The sequence below is a fragment of the Apus apus genome, chromosome 3 (assembly GCF_020740795.1).
Source record: "Apus apus isolate bApuApu2 chromosome 3, bApuApu2.pri.cur, whole genome shotgun sequence".
Lineage (NCBI taxonomy): Eukaryota > Metazoa > Chordata > Aves > Apodiformes > Apodidae > Apus > Apus apus.
This window is the reverse complement of record NC_067284.1, coordinates 103999164-104015684: the sequence shown is the minus strand read 5'-3', so window position 1 is coordinate 104015684 and position 16521 is coordinate 103999164. Positions and strand designations below refer to the sequence as shown.

Genomic DNA, 16521 nt, shown 5'->3' with positions numbered 1-16521 from the left:
GGCTCCAGGGAGCCCTTAGAGCACCTCCCAGGACCTGAAAGGGCTACAGGAAAGCTGGGGAGGGACTTTTGACAAGGGCATGGAGTGATGGGATGAGGGGGAACAGTTTCAAGCTGCAACAGAGGAGATTGAGATGAGATCTGAGGAAGAAATTCTTTTCTGTGAGGGTGGTGAGACACTGGCCCAGGTTGTGGAAGTTTTGAAGGCCAGGTTGGATGGGGCTTGGAGTAAGCTGGTCTAGTGAGAGCTGTCCCTGCCCATGGCTTTAAGGTCCCTTCCAACCCAAACCGTTCCATGCTTTTAAGAATGTAACAGAGCATAGCCGTGCCAGGGCAAACAAGTCAAGTTTGCACTATGCCCACCCTCCGCTGATGCAGCAGAAGTCACCCTGTGCTTTAACAGTACTTATTAACCCAAGTCTTGTTTATCCTTCCTAAGGTCATTTCTCAGCTGGCATAAGAACAGAGCACATTGGCAGTGGTAAATCCCCAACCACTACATGAGCTTCTACCACAAGCAGCTCAGCAGGCAGAACCCAGCACAAGGGATGTCCCATCTGCCTGTTCACCTACATTAGGGACCGCCTGAGCTGGCAGCAGCACAAGTTCAATGCCAACATTGCTTCCCTTCTCCTGCCAGTTTCCCACCATGCAGGTTTTAGACATTTAGCATTTAAAGATGCTTCAAAACACAGCATCCAGGGGCCCAGCAAGGTCAGAGCCTCTCCCCTCCAAGAGGAACCACCACACTGAGCAGAAACCTCCTTCTTGCTCCACGAGCCCCATGGAGTGGTGTGCAATTTCACCAGGAAAATGAGATTTCTGCCCTGTTGACACCCTCTCACATTCAGAGCCTCAACTCTCACTGGCATCAGCTCAAGATTAACCCTCATCTTCTGAAAACACAGATGTGAGACCATTCCTCCAGCAAAGCTGGTGTAATGAGCACTCGGGAGAAGCTCGCTACTCCCCACAGCTCAGGGGGCGGAAGAGATGTTTACAACCAGAGGTGTGGTGGCTGGGGACCGTGGAACAACAGCCCTGCTCTGGCAGGAGGGATCAGCTTTGGAGACAGCAATGCTCATGCAGAAAAGAGCTCTACTTCAAAGCAGTAATACTGCTGCGGAACCCCAAGTTCTGGGGTCCCCAGCACAAGAAGGACACAGAGCTGTATGAGTCCAGAGGAGGCCACTGAGATGATGCAAGGGCTGGAGCAGCTCTGCTCTGGAGACAGGCTGAGAGAGTTTGGGTTGTTCAGCCTGGAGAAGAGAAGGCTCCAGGGACACCTTAGAGCACCTTCCAGGACCTGAAGGGGCTACAGGAAAGCTGGGGAGGGACTTTTCACAAGAGCATGGACGGATGGGATTAGGGGGATTGGTTTGAAGCTGCAAGTGGGGAGATTGAGATGAGATCTGAGGAAGAAATTCTTTGCTGTGAGGGTGGCAAGACCCTGGCCCAGGCTTCCCAAAGAAGCTGTGGCTGCCCCCTCCCTGGGAGTGTTCAAGACCAGGTTGGATTGGGCTTGAAGCAACCAGAGCTGACACACTGCCCATCTCAATCCAGCCTGACCCAAACCCAGCCCCTCCAACAGGCCAGAATTGCTATCCAGCACAGTGGCTCTGCCTGTGGTCACTCCGGGAGCTCATCTTACAAAAACCCACCTATAGGGAACCCACATCCAAGTCAATCCTTGGCTACATGAGCTCCAGCCAGCTCACCCAGAAGGCTGCAGTTCTGTGCTGGCATTGGGAGTCACCCCACGGTGGGACAGAGGAGGCAGCCAGTCCCACCACCCCACTACCAAGTCCCAACCCCATCCCACCAACATGCTGGGGAAGGAAAACATTTCCTCATGGATATGTATCATGGAGCAACTCTTGATGTTGTTGGCAGCCTTCAGCAAACAGCCAGCCAATTCCCACTGAAACCAAGGAGCTCTCTCTGTTTCAGAGCATTAAATACCCATGAATACAGGTCACCACCACTTCCACTGCAGTTCAAGGTGATCAGCTACAGAAAGGATGCACAGATGGTGAGTGGGAAAGATGAACCTCTGGGGGCCTGACGCAGGGATGCAGTGAGAGGAGGATCAACCAGCAACAAGTCCCTGGAGTGGGAATCAAGGGATCAGAGCAGTGACTCTGGGAAGGAAAAATGGGGGGAGAAAGAAAAGGCAGAAGCAAAAATGCACAAACAGGAAACCTGTTACAATAATACTGCGAGAGCTGAAAAGACTTTCCTATTGCTGCCAGAGCAATTTCTATTTCAGACTTTGAACAAGAGGGCTGAAGTACCCAAGAGGGGATCAGACTAGTTTTGCAAGCCTGCTCCTGGTGCCCAAAGTGAACAGAAGGGACCAGGATGAGCAGGAGAGGAGGCAGCAGCTGCTCTCCATCCCCATCCACAGGCACACTTCAACATCCACCCGTGCCCTCCCGAGGGCATTCAGACCCAGCAGACAACCTCAGACTCCATTCCCGGCTAGATCAGTGAGGTGAACTGGTCCCTCCAGGATGAGCTGCCCCTTGCAGAGGCCATGCAACACTGGGGAGATGCAGATGCTTGCAAGATCACAGCCCAGATCTCTCCTCCAGAGAATCACGAGGCCATGGCAGAACTGGGTCAAATCCAGGTAAGAGCTGGGTTTGATGCCAACCCACCAACTAGGAGAACACATGAGTCAGTGCAAGAAGACAGAATTCTTTACAATCCCAAGAAAAAGAAATCAAGTTTGAACTTTTAAGTGCACCTACTATAGGAAAACACTAGCCCACGCACTTCAGGAGATGATTACAGGTGAAGCAAGGCACTACAGGGAGGGAGATGGAAGACAGCCTTCAAGCTTCAACAAAGCCTGTGTGAAAGGCACAAATGCAACAACTTTTTTCCAAAGGACGTAACCCTCTGTAGTACATAACACTCTGCCTCTCTTTATTCCTTGTCCCACCTCTCCTCAAAGAGGAAATTCAAAATTAACAGAAAAAAAGCTGTGTTATTTCATAAGCCCCGACATCCTGCTTTCTGCCAGACTTGAAGCACAGCACGTCAGGTCAATTAACAAGCCCAAATGTCGCAGCCATTTTCTGAGCCAGTGACTGGAAGTGATACTTTAATTTCCACAATGCATTTCAGTTTTCTTCCACAGTCCTGACAACCAAATACTTGCTGCTAATTAGCAAAGAGTGACTTTTACAACAGAGTTCATCATAGCCAAGACAGAACATGCACCAATAAACACTGCAGTAAACTTTCCCTACAATTAAAGAGACCCACAATAAACTGACAAGCAACCTACCCTATTTTTTAGGGACTGCTTTGCACATCTTGCAACACTGGAGGAACACAAATGGCAAGAGCTGTGACCTGGCTCTCCTCCACGTGCAACTGGCCACCCTTCCCTCTCCAGCAGTGTGAGGAGGGCTCCTCCAGTACATGGAAAGGGGTCAAACAGTCAAATATACCAGCATGCTCACCCACGTCACCCACCTCAATTTCTCCTTCCTTTCCCTATCCCTGTGGTCGTTCATTTTGGGATGGGCTCTGTGGAAACACTGACCATAGGGATGGGGGGGAGAGAGGCAGCAGTATGAGTGTTTTGTCTGCCTCCTCCAACCAGAGAGTGCAAGAGACATAGACAACCATCACAGGTTGTCCTCCAAGCAGGACAGCAGAGGAGGAAGGTGTATGCAAAGATCTATCAGATATCAAGAGGAAAAATGCAGAGTAACTAACAGACATTTCTTTTTAAAGGAAATCTGAAGAGCAAAGGCTGCTGAGAGGCAGCACTACTTCCTGCTCCTCCATTGCACTCACAGCCATGAGAAAGCCACCTGATTTTAGCAGATGTCCCCAACCACCAGCAATCTTTTGTTCCAGGTGGGGCAACAAATGCAGAAGGCTGTGGGCAGCAGAGACCTGCACAGCTAGAGAAGAGCTGGGAGGGCTCCCACTGTGGGACAGAACAAGGGTGCCATGACCCACATCCATCACACAAACTGCCCAGTTCATAGAATCCCAGACTGGCTGGGGCTGGAAAGGACCTTAAAGACCATCCAGTTCTAACCCTCTGCCATGGGCAAGGACACCTCCCACTAGACCAGGTTGGTCCAAGCCCCATCCAACCTGGCCTTCAACACTGGCAGGGATGGGGCAGCCACAGCTTCTTTGGGCCAGTGCCTCACCAGCCTCACAGCAAAGAATTTCTTCCCCATATCCCATCACAATCTCATATTTTTCAGCTTGAAACCATTACCTCTCGTCCCATCACTCCATGCCCTTGACAAAAGTCCCTCCCCAGCTTTCCTGTAGCCCCTTCAGGTACTGGAAGATACTCTTCCTGGAGCCTTCTCTTCTCCAGGCTGAACAGCCCCAATTATCCCAGCCTGTCTCCAGAGCAGAGCTGCTCCAGCTCTTGGATCATCTCTATGGCCTCCTCTGGACTTGCTCCAACAGCTCTGTGTCCTTCTTGTGTTGGGGACCCCAGAGCTGGACCCAGCACTGTAGGAGGGTCTTAGAGCAGAGGGGTCAATCCCCTTGGTCACACTGCTGGGGATGCAGCCCAGATAAAGGGCTTTGAGGGCAGGGACTGCCATAAAAACATTCACCTAAACATCAGTGCAGAAGCAAAGACAGCTCCCCTCCCCAGACAGAAGGGACAAAGAGGTGGTTTGCAGCCACACAAGCCTCATACACCATCATGAGAAGAACAGCCCTGGCCTGACAGCTGTGCTAATGCACCTGCAGTTTGGCAGCTGATACTGCCAAGCTGCAAATCCCTGGGCATGTCCCCTGGGTTAGTAATCTTCTCATACAAAAACCCATAGAGGTTTGAAGTTCCTCCTACAAAACTATGCTGGACCTACTGTAGACTGAAGTAGCAGTAGGTCCCTGACCACAAAGGGCTTCATCACAGCCACTGTGTGACTAAAAACATAATATGGCTCAATATCTCCAACATGCCGTAATGCAAAGGCCACCACTCAGAAATCAGACCTGGGGCGGCAGCAGCAAACAGCACCTTCAGCTACCAGTAGCAGTTTCAGGTTTGTTGAAGACAAGGAGATATAAAGACACACAAAATAGGTCCCAGGAGTGGAATGAGCTCAGGAGTCCAGGAGCAGGCAGTACCCACGTGCAGAAAGATGAGCCGTCGGGAAAGAAGACAGGCCTGGCTGAATAGAAAGATTTGGCTGGAGCTCAAGAAGAAAAGGAGAGTTTATGGCCTCTGGAAAGAGAGGACAGGCCTCTCATGAGGACTACAGAGATGTAAGGCAATGCAGGGAGAAAATCAGGAGGGCCAAAGCCCATCGTGAACTTAGGAGGAGTGGTTGGAAAACTGTCCAGAAGAACTGGACCTGGGAGTTCTGATCAATAGCTGGCTGAATATGAGCCAGCAGTGTGCCCAGGTGGCCAAGAAGGCCAATGGCATCCTGGCCTGTATTAGGAATAGCATGGGAAGCAGGACCAGGGAAGTGATCATCCCTCTGTACTCAGCAATGGTGAAGCCACACCTCGAGTACTGTGTCCAGTTTTGGGCACCTCAATGCAAGAAACACATTGAGGTGCTGGAGCGTGTCCAAACAAGAGCAACGAAGCTGGTGAAGGGCCTTGAGAACAAGTCCTATGAGGACCAGCTGAGGGAACTGGGGCTGCTTTGTCTGAAGAAAAGGAGGCAGAGGGGAGACCTCATCACCCTCTGTAACTACCTAAAGGAGGTTGTAAAGAGGTAGGCATTGGTCTCTTCTCACAAGTAGCTGGTGATAGAAGAAGAGGAAATGGCCTCAAAGTGCACCAGGGGAGGTTTAGACTAGACATTATGAAGAACTTTTTAACTGAAAGAGCTGTCAGGCTGTTATTGGAACATGCTGTCCAGGGAGGTGGTTGAGTCACCATCCCTGGATGTGTTTAAAAGTTGTCTAGATGTGGCACTTGAGGCTATGGCTTAGCGCTGGACTTGGTAGAGTAGGGTTAATGGTTGGACTCCATGATCTTAAAGGTCTTTTCCAACCCAAGTGATTCTGTGATTCATCCAAATCTTACAACACACATCAGAAGTGTCTCTAGAAAGCCAGATAAATCCCTTACCCTCATCTCATTTCTTAGCACAGAGCAAAAGCTGAGCCAAGGCTCATCAGCTGGGTTGTTTCCAGTTAATCTGTAAGCACTGACAGGTCTCCTCCAACCACAGCAGCTGAGCAGTTTTCAGACCACTAGAGCTGCAAGGGACACACTAAGCTGGGCAGAGGTTCAAAACCCTGAATTTAACTGCAGAATAAGAGAAGAAAAAAAAAGAAAAAACACCTCTTTTACAGCTGCTCATCTTAGAAGTTCATGAGTCTAGGAGGACTTCCTTACAGTGAGCAGCACCCTGGGGAGGTGTGTGTTGGTTAAAGGCAGACACACACACAGTCTCAGAGCAATTAAAAGAGCCCTTAGGGAAGGAGTTAAGCGATTCAAGAACAAGGCCTAAAGGCTTCCTCTCCTCCTCAACACCCTCCCTGTTTGCAGGAGGCAGCAGGAAAAGGCAAGCTGTTTGCCTGGGGATGAGGAAGACAGTCTTTTAACCACTTTGGCCTCAAGTCTCCACATTGCCAGCATCCAAAGGCTTTCCTTTCTGCTGCTCTTGCCACCAGTTTTGTTGTTGCTGTTCCACTGGTCTGAACTGCCACTGGCACACATTGGTGTCTCTGTCCTGCAGAGATCTCTTTAGGGCTGGTATTTCCAGCCTACAAAAGCCTGCCAGGGACAGTTTTCAGCCATCTGTTTCCTGAAGCACAGCAGCTGTAGCCTGGCTCTCCACAGCACTTGAAGTCTGAAGGCAAGAGGGTTTCTTGAGGTTGACTGAGAAGAGCACCCTTCTCTTCAGGGCAGAGAACACCACCTGGGACCAGCTTAAGGAACCTACAGAAATTGTTCAATCAATAGCCAAAGCACAATACATGCACGACTTGTGGATCCGCAGCGCCTGGCAGGTCTACTGCTGGTTACGGCTCAGGCTGGTGACAGCCCATGAGATCAGGGGTTCCCACTTGGAAGGGGCATATGGAAAAGGGAGAGGAAAGTAATCTCCCCGAGAAATCCTTTCAGCTACATGTCTAAGCACGTTAGTGCATTCAGTGTGCTGCACCTCATCTGACGCTGCAGGACAACTGTGCTTGACATACTGCAATCCTAGCCTGCTGTGGTGACCTAACCAGAAGTGATGACCTGGTACATCAAGGAGTCAGTGACCCACATCACAGTCACCCTGAATATAGACAGGCCTACGTTGTGCTGCACAGATCCCTTGGCCACAGGATAAAATCAGCCTGTCGCAGTGGAGGAGCCTGCAGGCAACTCTCACTCAGCATCAGTAACTGGGCCCTCTACATGCCCTTGCCTTTATCTACAAGTGCAGCAGGAAGTTCTCATGATCATCCTTTCCATCTGACACTGGAAATTGAGAACAGAGCCATTTTCCTGTAAGAAAATCCTATAACAACTTGAATGATCGAAATGAGATAAATACCCTCTATGGACAGAGTCAGCCCAGCACCCTGTGCAGGGATGGCTCATCTGATGCTACACCACCTGGGGTTCCCACCATCTAAAGGGATGCAAGAACCCCAGAGGAGGCCACACAGATGATGTGAGGGCTGGAGCACCTCTGTTCTGGAGACAGGCTGAGAGAGTTGGGATTGTTCAGCCTGAAGAAGACAAGGCTCTGGGGAGACCTCAGGGCACCTTCCAGTACCTGAAGGGGCTACAGGAAAGCTGGGGAGGGGCTTTTGACAAGGGCAGGGAGTGACAGGATGAGGGGGAATGGTTTCAAGCTGTAACAGGGGAGATTGAGATGAGATCTGAGGAAGAAATTCTTTGCTGTGAGGGTGGTGAGACACTGGCCCAGGTTGCCCAGAGCAGCTGTGGATGCTCCCCTTCTTGAAAGTGTTGAAGGCCAGGCTGGATGGGGCTTGGAGCAAGTTGGTCTAGTGGGAGGTGTCCCTGCCCATGGCAGGGGGTTGGGACCGCGTGATCTTTAAGGTCCCTTTCAACCCAAACCATTCTGTCATTCTTTGATCATCTACACTGTTCTCTCCTTATAGTAATAGCTCTAATAATAGCATTTTAAATGGCACCTTACAGAGTCTGAGTGCTTTTCTTATTGGGATAACAGACTTGGTGCAAAGTCTCTGTTCTGTATGAACCCACCACAGGGCTTGCACACTCTCACCCACAAAGCTCTGCTCAGCACAAGATGCCTTCTCCACCCTCAGGAACATGCAGTTGCGGAAGAGCCCTCCTTTCCCAATGCAAGACATGTCAGCCCTCAGGGCTGCAGCCATCCTGCAGCGACTGCTCTGAGCAGCTCCACGCTGGACACCTTGGTAGGAGAGCACAGCTGGAACCTGTTGAGGTAACTCCCCTCCACGCTGGAGAATGATTCACAGATCATCAGTGGCCAAACCCACAGCTAAGAGCAGGTCACTTCAGAGAGAAGCTGGGATGAGCAGTGTGTCTGAACACTTCTTGAGCACTTTAGTACTGACAGCTGTTCCCAAGCCTCAGCCCAGCAGGCACATGGCAGCAGACACACCAAGAGGACTTCATCTCTACTGCCCACGCAGGTAACGAGACAAAGAACTTGCTCACAAGAGCCACCAGCAAGCTGGCTGCCACTAGCCATCCCCGTGCCACTGTGGGCTGCGTGCTCCCCACAGGCTGCCACCACCAGCTCCTGCTGGACACAGAAACAGAAAGATTTTAGGGTGCAGTGGTTTTGCTATAAAAGGCATTTCCCAAGCCCCAATTCCCTTCCTTCTTAGTGAGCTCATACTTGCTCTCGAAGTCTCTAGGATGAGACATCAGGCTGTCCCACCTTTGCACCCAGACACAACATGTGTCATTGCGCTCCCTCTTAAGTTCCTCCCATGCCACAGGTAAGGAGTGGCAATCCCACATCCTCCTTCACTGGCATTTACCCCAAACCATTACTCCTGAGAGTAACACATTCCCTTCAGGAACAGCAAAGGTCCAGCCAATCTCACAACAAAGGTTCGTTCCACCCAGTTCACACAGTAAGGAAAACACAGAAGCAGAGACCACTTAGGCACAAAGCTTCATACATAACATTCATCACTCGAGTATTTTCCCTGGTCCTACATGAGCTGGACAAAAGAGTCACAAAATGACCACACATCTGGCTGCAAGACGTGTTGCAGGAATAGCATCAGTGACTCCATGACACCAGAAGACACTAGTACAGTGCAGGACCCCAGAGGGTAGAGCAGAATAAAGCAGACTCTCAGACTATTTTGGGTCAGAAGGGACCTTAAAAATAATCTAGTCCCAACTCCCTGCACAGGTAGGGATACCTCGCACTAGACCAGGTTGCTCCAAGCCCTATCCAGCCTGACCTTCGACACTTCCAAGGATGTGGCAGCCACAACCTGGGCCAGTGTCTCACCACCCTCACAGAAAAGAATTTCTTCCTCAGATCTCATCTCAATCTCCTCTGTTGCAGCTTGAAACTGTTCCCCCTCATCCCATCACTCCATGCCCTTGTCAAAAGTCCCTCCTCAGCCTTCCTGTAGCCCCTTCAGGTACTGAAGGTGCTCTAAGGTCTCCGCGGAGCCTTCTCTTCTCCAGGCTGAACAATCCCAACTCCTTCAGCCTGTCTAAATCACAAGAGCACAAACACCAGTGGGCAAGGAAAGGCGACAGGAAACACAGGGCATGTGACTAGAATACAAGAAGACAGTGGCAACCCATCAATGCTGTCTGCAGCTAAAAGGACACAGGAAGCTGCAGTCCTCTGGCCTCACTTGCAGCCAGTCTCACTTTCTGCAGCTGCTTTTGGCACCTTGGCAGCTGTGAGCACAGCCTCCCTGACCCCCTGAAATGAGCCACAAGAGTCATGATGCCACATAAAGTGACATGCAGCTCACTGAGACACAGGAGCAGAAGAAATCTGAGTGGAGTATGCAAAGCATAAAGCCATCCTTCCCATCTCCATTGAGCTGGCGAGGCTCCAGCTCACACACCACATCTAACTTTTGAGTGCTGCATTTGAGAAAGGCAGAAACACTTTGCCCAAGGGAGAGTTGTTTGGGTTGGTCTGTGAAAACAGGACTCTGAGGCAGTCTGGAGGGAAGAAAAGAGGAGGTCTTTCTCCTGCAGAAAGCAAAGTAGGAGAAAACACCTCTGTGAATATTCCAGATGGTCCCATTTTCCCCCTCTCCCCGTAATTTTATAGAAGGAAGTTTCCCAGAAGCCTGTCAGAAACTGATCTGCAGACAGGTTTTTAAGAAGCAGATCATGACCTCTGGCATCCAACTGCAAGGTTTACACTCTGAAACAGGAGTGCCTGGCTGCATCTTTCTTGGCAGAGGATACTCAACACTTCACAGTAATAGAGCATCTGGTTTTGGCAGAGGCCACTCACTGGTTCAACAACAGCAGAGTGCCTGGTTTGCTTTTCTTTGCAAGGTCGACACATGCATCCTGCTCTATGGCCTCAAAACAGGAGCTTTTTTTTGATAGCAAGACGTCCATCCTGCCAGAAGCACCAACCCTCTGCAGAAGGCTGACAACCTGAAGGAAGTGCTATAGCAGACGGGCTTGGGATTTGTCCGGCTCTCTGACAACCACACACAGCATCTCCTTGGGGGAAGCCTTGGCATGATGCCTCCAGGCAGGGCTGTGATGCATTAGGTCCAAAGGATGTGTTTGTTCCAACAGAGAAACCCTTTCTTCCCATTTTAGGTTAGCTTAACTTAAATTGCCTCTAAAGGTACAGAAGCCACACCCAAATCCCACCATCTCCTGCTGAAGAAGGGACAGGGGTACAAATAAAAACTCTCCCATTAAGGCTGTACGTTTTGCTGCACAGACAGAGGAGCTTCTCAGTGTTCCTTCAAGAGCAGCTAAAGGACGGTTCCTCCACACCTCTACCACCCACGGAACTAAGCCAGCCTGTGACAGAAGGAGTGTACACACCTACCTCTCCCCCAGCCAGCAGAAACATGCACACTGCAAAGCTAAAACCATCTGGACTCCCGACTCGCCACTTCCCATATGTGCTCCTGGCAGCAACGGGAGGAGTAAACCAGCCAGGGCTGGAGAAAACTGTGGATCACCTTGCATGATGCTCACCTGCTCCTGCTCTATCAGCTCCAGGGACACTAGCTCCAACCCGAGGATACATTCCTTCCTTTGGACAGGTGTTGCCTCCTTCATACCCCCCAGATCTGCTTGCTCTTCTCCATAGCTATTGTGCAAGAACTGGAGAGCTTCTGCTGGGTACAAGTTAAAGGCTGAGGCAGAGTCAAAGGCTGCAGTGCCATTTGCAGCAGGAACTGGTGGAGTCTTCCTGCAGAGCATTTGGTTCTGACCAGGCATCACCTTTTTGGCTGGTCCCACCTAAGAGCAATCGCTCATCTGAGCTACTTTTCAGCTACTCTGGCTTCGGGTATGTATTCAAGTTACACAAAGTGAGCCACCTTCTCAGATGACCTGCTGAGCTGCTGCCACACACTGACCTCTTCCACCAAGGTTAAACACAGGCCCACTTTGGGGACAAGGCAGAGAAAGCAACAGGGCAACAGCTAAATGACTCTTTGGTTATTTTCCATTGCTACCCATCCACATCCCATGCTGCTCCTTCCTTGCTGTTCATTTGGGATGACAGCTCATGCCACTGCAGAAGTTTTCCAGGTAAGAAGAGTTAGTTGTACCCAGAAGTTCAACCAGCCTTTTAAGCAACAGAGCAGTGATGGATCTAGAGTCACACCTTCAAGCCACAGACAGAGGAAAGCAGGACAAACCTCACTGTCTAAAACAAAGCTGGCATATGTGACCCAGTACCAGAGATTTGTGCCTGGATCAGCTGATTTCTCAAAGCTAAAACAGCAAAGAAAAAAAATGTTCCATATGCAAAGACATGCAGGAATGGAGCACTGCAGCAAGATCAGCTGGGGCTTTGTTCACCCCCAGCCAGTCTGGTGTGTCAGCTCCGATTGCTCTTCTTACAAAGTTAATTGCAATCTCCAGCAAAGCACCTTCACCCACAGGTGCTCATGCTGCTGGAGCACCCAAAGGCAACGAGAATCAGCGAGGGGCAGAAATTATGCTCTTTGAGCCAGAAGTGTGAATCCACCCACTCTTATCAAAGTCCCTATTGACTCAGTAACTACAACCTCGGGAGCAAAGCTCCTTCTGCCAGTTAAGATTGCACTCCTGCCCTCACGGTATATGCAGTTTTATTGACCTCTGCCTGCTGGTTCAGCTGCACCAGGCTGGGAGAGATACGTCCAGTGGAGACCTACTTAGATGTTTCATGGAATCATAAAATGGTTTGGGTTGGAAGGAAACTTATATATCATGCAGCTCCAATCCCTTGCCATGGGCAGGGGACACCTCCCACTAGTCCAGTTTGCTCCAAGCCTCATCCAACCTGGCCTTCAGCCCTATGTCATCCAAAACCAAGACCGGTAAAACACAACACCAGCATATAACGAGTGACAGCAAGTGCCTGCTGCTGCACACGCTGCACACTACATAGAACATTCCTCCTCGTCCTGCTTTGCATTCAGGCTCCTGCTCATAGATTTCATTGCAACAGCATTTCCAACAGAGGTGTTCCACCAAGACTGTGACCTGGGTCTTTGGTGCCTGTGACACAAAAGAGAAGGTTGCTGCAGCTGTCTAGACCCTCCCAAGTTCAACTGGAGACCCATTTCCACTGCACAGGCACTGGGAGGAAAGGCAGCAACACCACAAACCCCTCCAAGGCTGGATATACACAGCCTCTCTCTTCAAGCAAAAGCACTGTCCTTACAAGAGCAAAATTTGCTAATTTGGGAGGCCTGACTCAAAGCTGAGCATGTTCTGCTCATCTTCTTCCAGCACCCACACAAACCCACTACCTTTCACTACCTCTCCAAACGCACTTAGTATTTACTGATGAATCCCCACACAATCTGTCTTCCATGGAACACCTCACCACAACAATTGGTCAAACCTGCTCTCCCAAGTCCAATTATCTCCAGCTTATGAGCTCTAAGCATACAGAAGGAGAGCGTGAGCCACCCCTGACCATTCCTGCCCTCACAGACTGCTCCAGATCAGACTTAGGCAGACAGCCTCACCCAGCTAGAGAAGACAGTGCATCACCCACTTCCTCCCTGAACGCATCACAGAATCTCATGTTGGAAGGGACCTCAAGGATCATCTGGTCCAATCTTTCTTGGCAGAAGCACAGTCTAGACAAGATGGAGATCATACCAATGGCTGATTGTTCTCATTGTAAAAAATCTTCCTTTTATATCCAACCAAAATCTCCCCAGGATTAACTTGAACCCATCATCCCTCATCTTTTCCAGTAACTCCTTGTAAAAAGGGAGTCTCCATCTTCTTTGTAGATGCCCTTAAATAATGGAACATGGTGATAAGGTGTCCCCTGAGCCTTTTTTTCTCCAGGCTGAACAAACCCAGTTCTTTCTGCTCTCCCTCATACAACTTCCCAGTACTTGGATCATCTTTGTGGCCCTTCTTTAGACCCTCTGCAGCCTGTCCACATCTTTTTTTATATAGCAGGGATCAAAACAGACTTGTCCTAACTGTCCTGCATACTTAAATGATAGAATCCCAGACTGGTTTGTGTTGGAATGGACCTTAAAGATCATCTAGTTCCAAAACCCTGCAAGGGCAGGGACACCTCCCACTAGACCAGGTTGCTCCAAGCCCCATCCAACCTGGCCTTCAACACTGCCAGGGATGGGGCAGCCACAGCTGCTCTGGGCAACCTGGGCCAGTGTCTCACCACCCCCACACTGAAGAATTCCTAATGTCTAACCTAAATCTCCGCTCTTCCAGTTTAAAGCTATAACCCCTTGTCCTATCACTACATGCCCTTATAAAATGGCACCCCACGAACAACCCTGGAAGGACAACTGCCACATGGCTCAATGCAGTGGATCCCAGAAGAACAAAACAGAGGGTGAGGTGAACCCTTTTAGCTCCACTGCTGGTGTTGGACAAGACAAAACGAAACAAAACGAAAAGGTTAACACCTCCCCATCTACATAAACCCACAATCCAGTGTTCCCCTGTGCTAAGGATCCTACATGCTTTGGCCCAACATCAGTCCCTAGGGACATAAGTTGCCACAGCAGAGCTTGTTTGCACTTACAGCTGCTTCCTTCAGAGGTTTCCAGCACTTTGAACAAGACACAGACTGCCACGTTCCCACAAAGTGATGGGGACAATGCCTGGCACGTTTCTGTGTGTCTGACTGTGCAAGGAGCAGCCATGTGGCAGGAACAACTTGGTCCTGAGCTAAATGTGAGGGGAATCCCTGGGCTGGCCATGCCCCCACCAGGATATGGACCAGCACACCCCCAGCACTCCCTGTTCCACAGCTCCTTCACAGCATAACCCGGCAGGGCGCTGTCCTTGCTGTGTATCAGTGATGTGCCACATTCATCCCCTTGACCACATCACTGCCCTCCCCCTCAGGTGTTGGGGGGACAGGCACGCTGCCACAGCATCACTTGCAATCACACCCATGTGGTGCCCAGCAAGGCACCCCACTCCCAGAGATGACCGGGGCAGGGGTGGGGGGCACACACATCCAATGCGATCACACCCCTCTCAGTAACACTGTACAACGCTGTCCTCACACTGAACCCCACTGCATGGTCCTCCCCTGGGGGAACAAACAGCCTAGGGGTGCCCACCTGGCACAAGGACACACTTGCACCACATTGTGCTGGACGCTGTACCCCACAGCATCACACACAGCATTGCCACCCCTGCTGAGAAAAGGACGGGTGGCGGGGGTGCAGTTTGCAGGTGGACACACCTTGACTTGCTGCAGAGCACATAACTCTTCCCCCTGTCCTCTCCTGCAAGGAAGGAGTCCCATGTCCCACACATCATGGCTTCACTGCACTGGTCCTCACCACACTCCAAGGTGGGGCACATGGGGGATTCACACACTTTGTACAACCACCCTTCCACTGCACGGCTCCCCCCCCACCTCCATGGCACCAGGTCCCACAGCAGCTGCCTGCCACCCCACAGAAATGGGCCCCACAGCACCCTCTCCATGGGAGAAGGACCTACGGCAGCCCCCACCTCCCCACACAGCTCTGGGTCTGACAGCACCTTCAGCCCCCTCCCAGTCCCACGGCACCCCTTCCCATAGCACCTAATCCCCACCGCCCCACGGCATGGAGCCCCACTGCAGTCCCACACCCCTAAACCCTTGGTCTCCCTGCAGCTCCCCCTGCTTTCTCCCTGTCCTGGGTCCCATAGCACCTCCCGCCCCCCAGGTCCCCCGGCACCCCCTTCCCATAGCACCCAACCCCCGATCCCTGCGCCCCACCGCAGCCCCTCCCCAACCCCCGGGTCCCCCAGCACCTCTCGCCCCCCCACGGGACCCCCTCCCTGCAGGACCTAACCCTACCCCCCCCCCTCCCTCCCAGCACAAGGTCCCACCGCAACTCCCCCGACTGAAACCGGGTCCCCACTGCAGCCCCTCCCCCCCCCCAACCCCAGGGTCTCACAGCACCTCCTGCCCCCCCCCCAGCCCCTACGGCACCCCCTCCCCACAGCACCCAACCCCCACCCCCACACGGCCCCAACGGCCGGGCCCCACTGCGGCCCCCTCCTCAGCTCCGGGGAGCACAGCCCCCCCCGCCGCACCCCTCCCCGCAGCCCCCCTCCCCACACGCCGCCCCCTCAGACACCCCCCTCACGCTACCAGGCCCCGAGGCGCCCCCCGAATCCCCCCCCCCCCAACCCCAGACCGGTACCTTGTACTTGCTGAAGCCAGCCAGCTGCTCGGCGGTCACGTACTCCATGACGGCCCCGTCCCCCCCGCTGCCGCCGGCCCCGCTCCGCTCCGCGCCCGCCCAGGCCCAGGCCCCCGCCGGCCGCCGGGACCCGCCTCCCGCCGCCGCATCAGCCCACCCGGCGCGGCCGGCGCGTCACGGCGCCCCGCCCCGCAGAGCGCCGCCTGGCGGGCGGGAGGGCGGCGGTGCCGCAGGGGGGCGCGGCGGGAGCGCGGCTGCGGGGGGGTTCCCGGGAAGGGAAGGGGGAAGGGAAAAGGGAAAAGGGAAAAGGGAAAAGGGAAAAGGGAAAAGGGAAAAGGGAAAAGGGAAAAGGGAAAAGGGAAGGGAAGGGAAGGGAAAAGGGAAGGGAAAAGGGAAGGGAAAAGGGAAGGGAAAAGGGAAGGGAAAAGGGAAGGGAAAAGGGAAGGGAAAAGGGAAGGGAAAAGGGAAGGGAAAAGGGAAGGGAAAAGGGAAGGGAAAAGGGAAGGGAAGGGAAAAGGGAAGGGAAGGGAAAAGGGAAGGGAAGGGAAAAGGGAAGGGAAGGGAAAAGGGAAGGGAAGGGAAAAGGGAAGGGAAGGGAAAAGGGAAGGGAAGGGAAAAGGGAAGGGAAGGGAAAAGGGAAGGGAAGGGAAAAGGGAAGGGAAAAGGGAAGGGAAGGTGGAAGGGGGAAGGGAAGGGAAGGGAAGGGAAGGGAAGGGAAGGGAAGGGAA

At 52.2% G+C, this 16521-nt stretch overlaps 1 protein-coding gene across 2 annotated transcripts in view; it reads right to left on the bottom strand.

Moving 5' to 3' along the window:
* SELENOI (selenoprotein I) overlaps positions 1-15896 on the bottom strand; it is a 34740-nt gene extending 18844 nt beyond the window's left edge. For both annotated transcript variants that reach the window (XM_051615855.1, XM_051615856.1), the window contains exon 1: positions 15794-15896. In XM_051615855.1, coding sequence (XP_051471815.1) covers positions 15794-15841 — 48 coding nt within the window. In that variant the 5' untranslated portion in view covers positions 15842-15896. The remainder of the gene's footprint in view (positions 1-15793) is intronic.
* Positions 15897-16521: the final 625 nt, after the last annotated feature.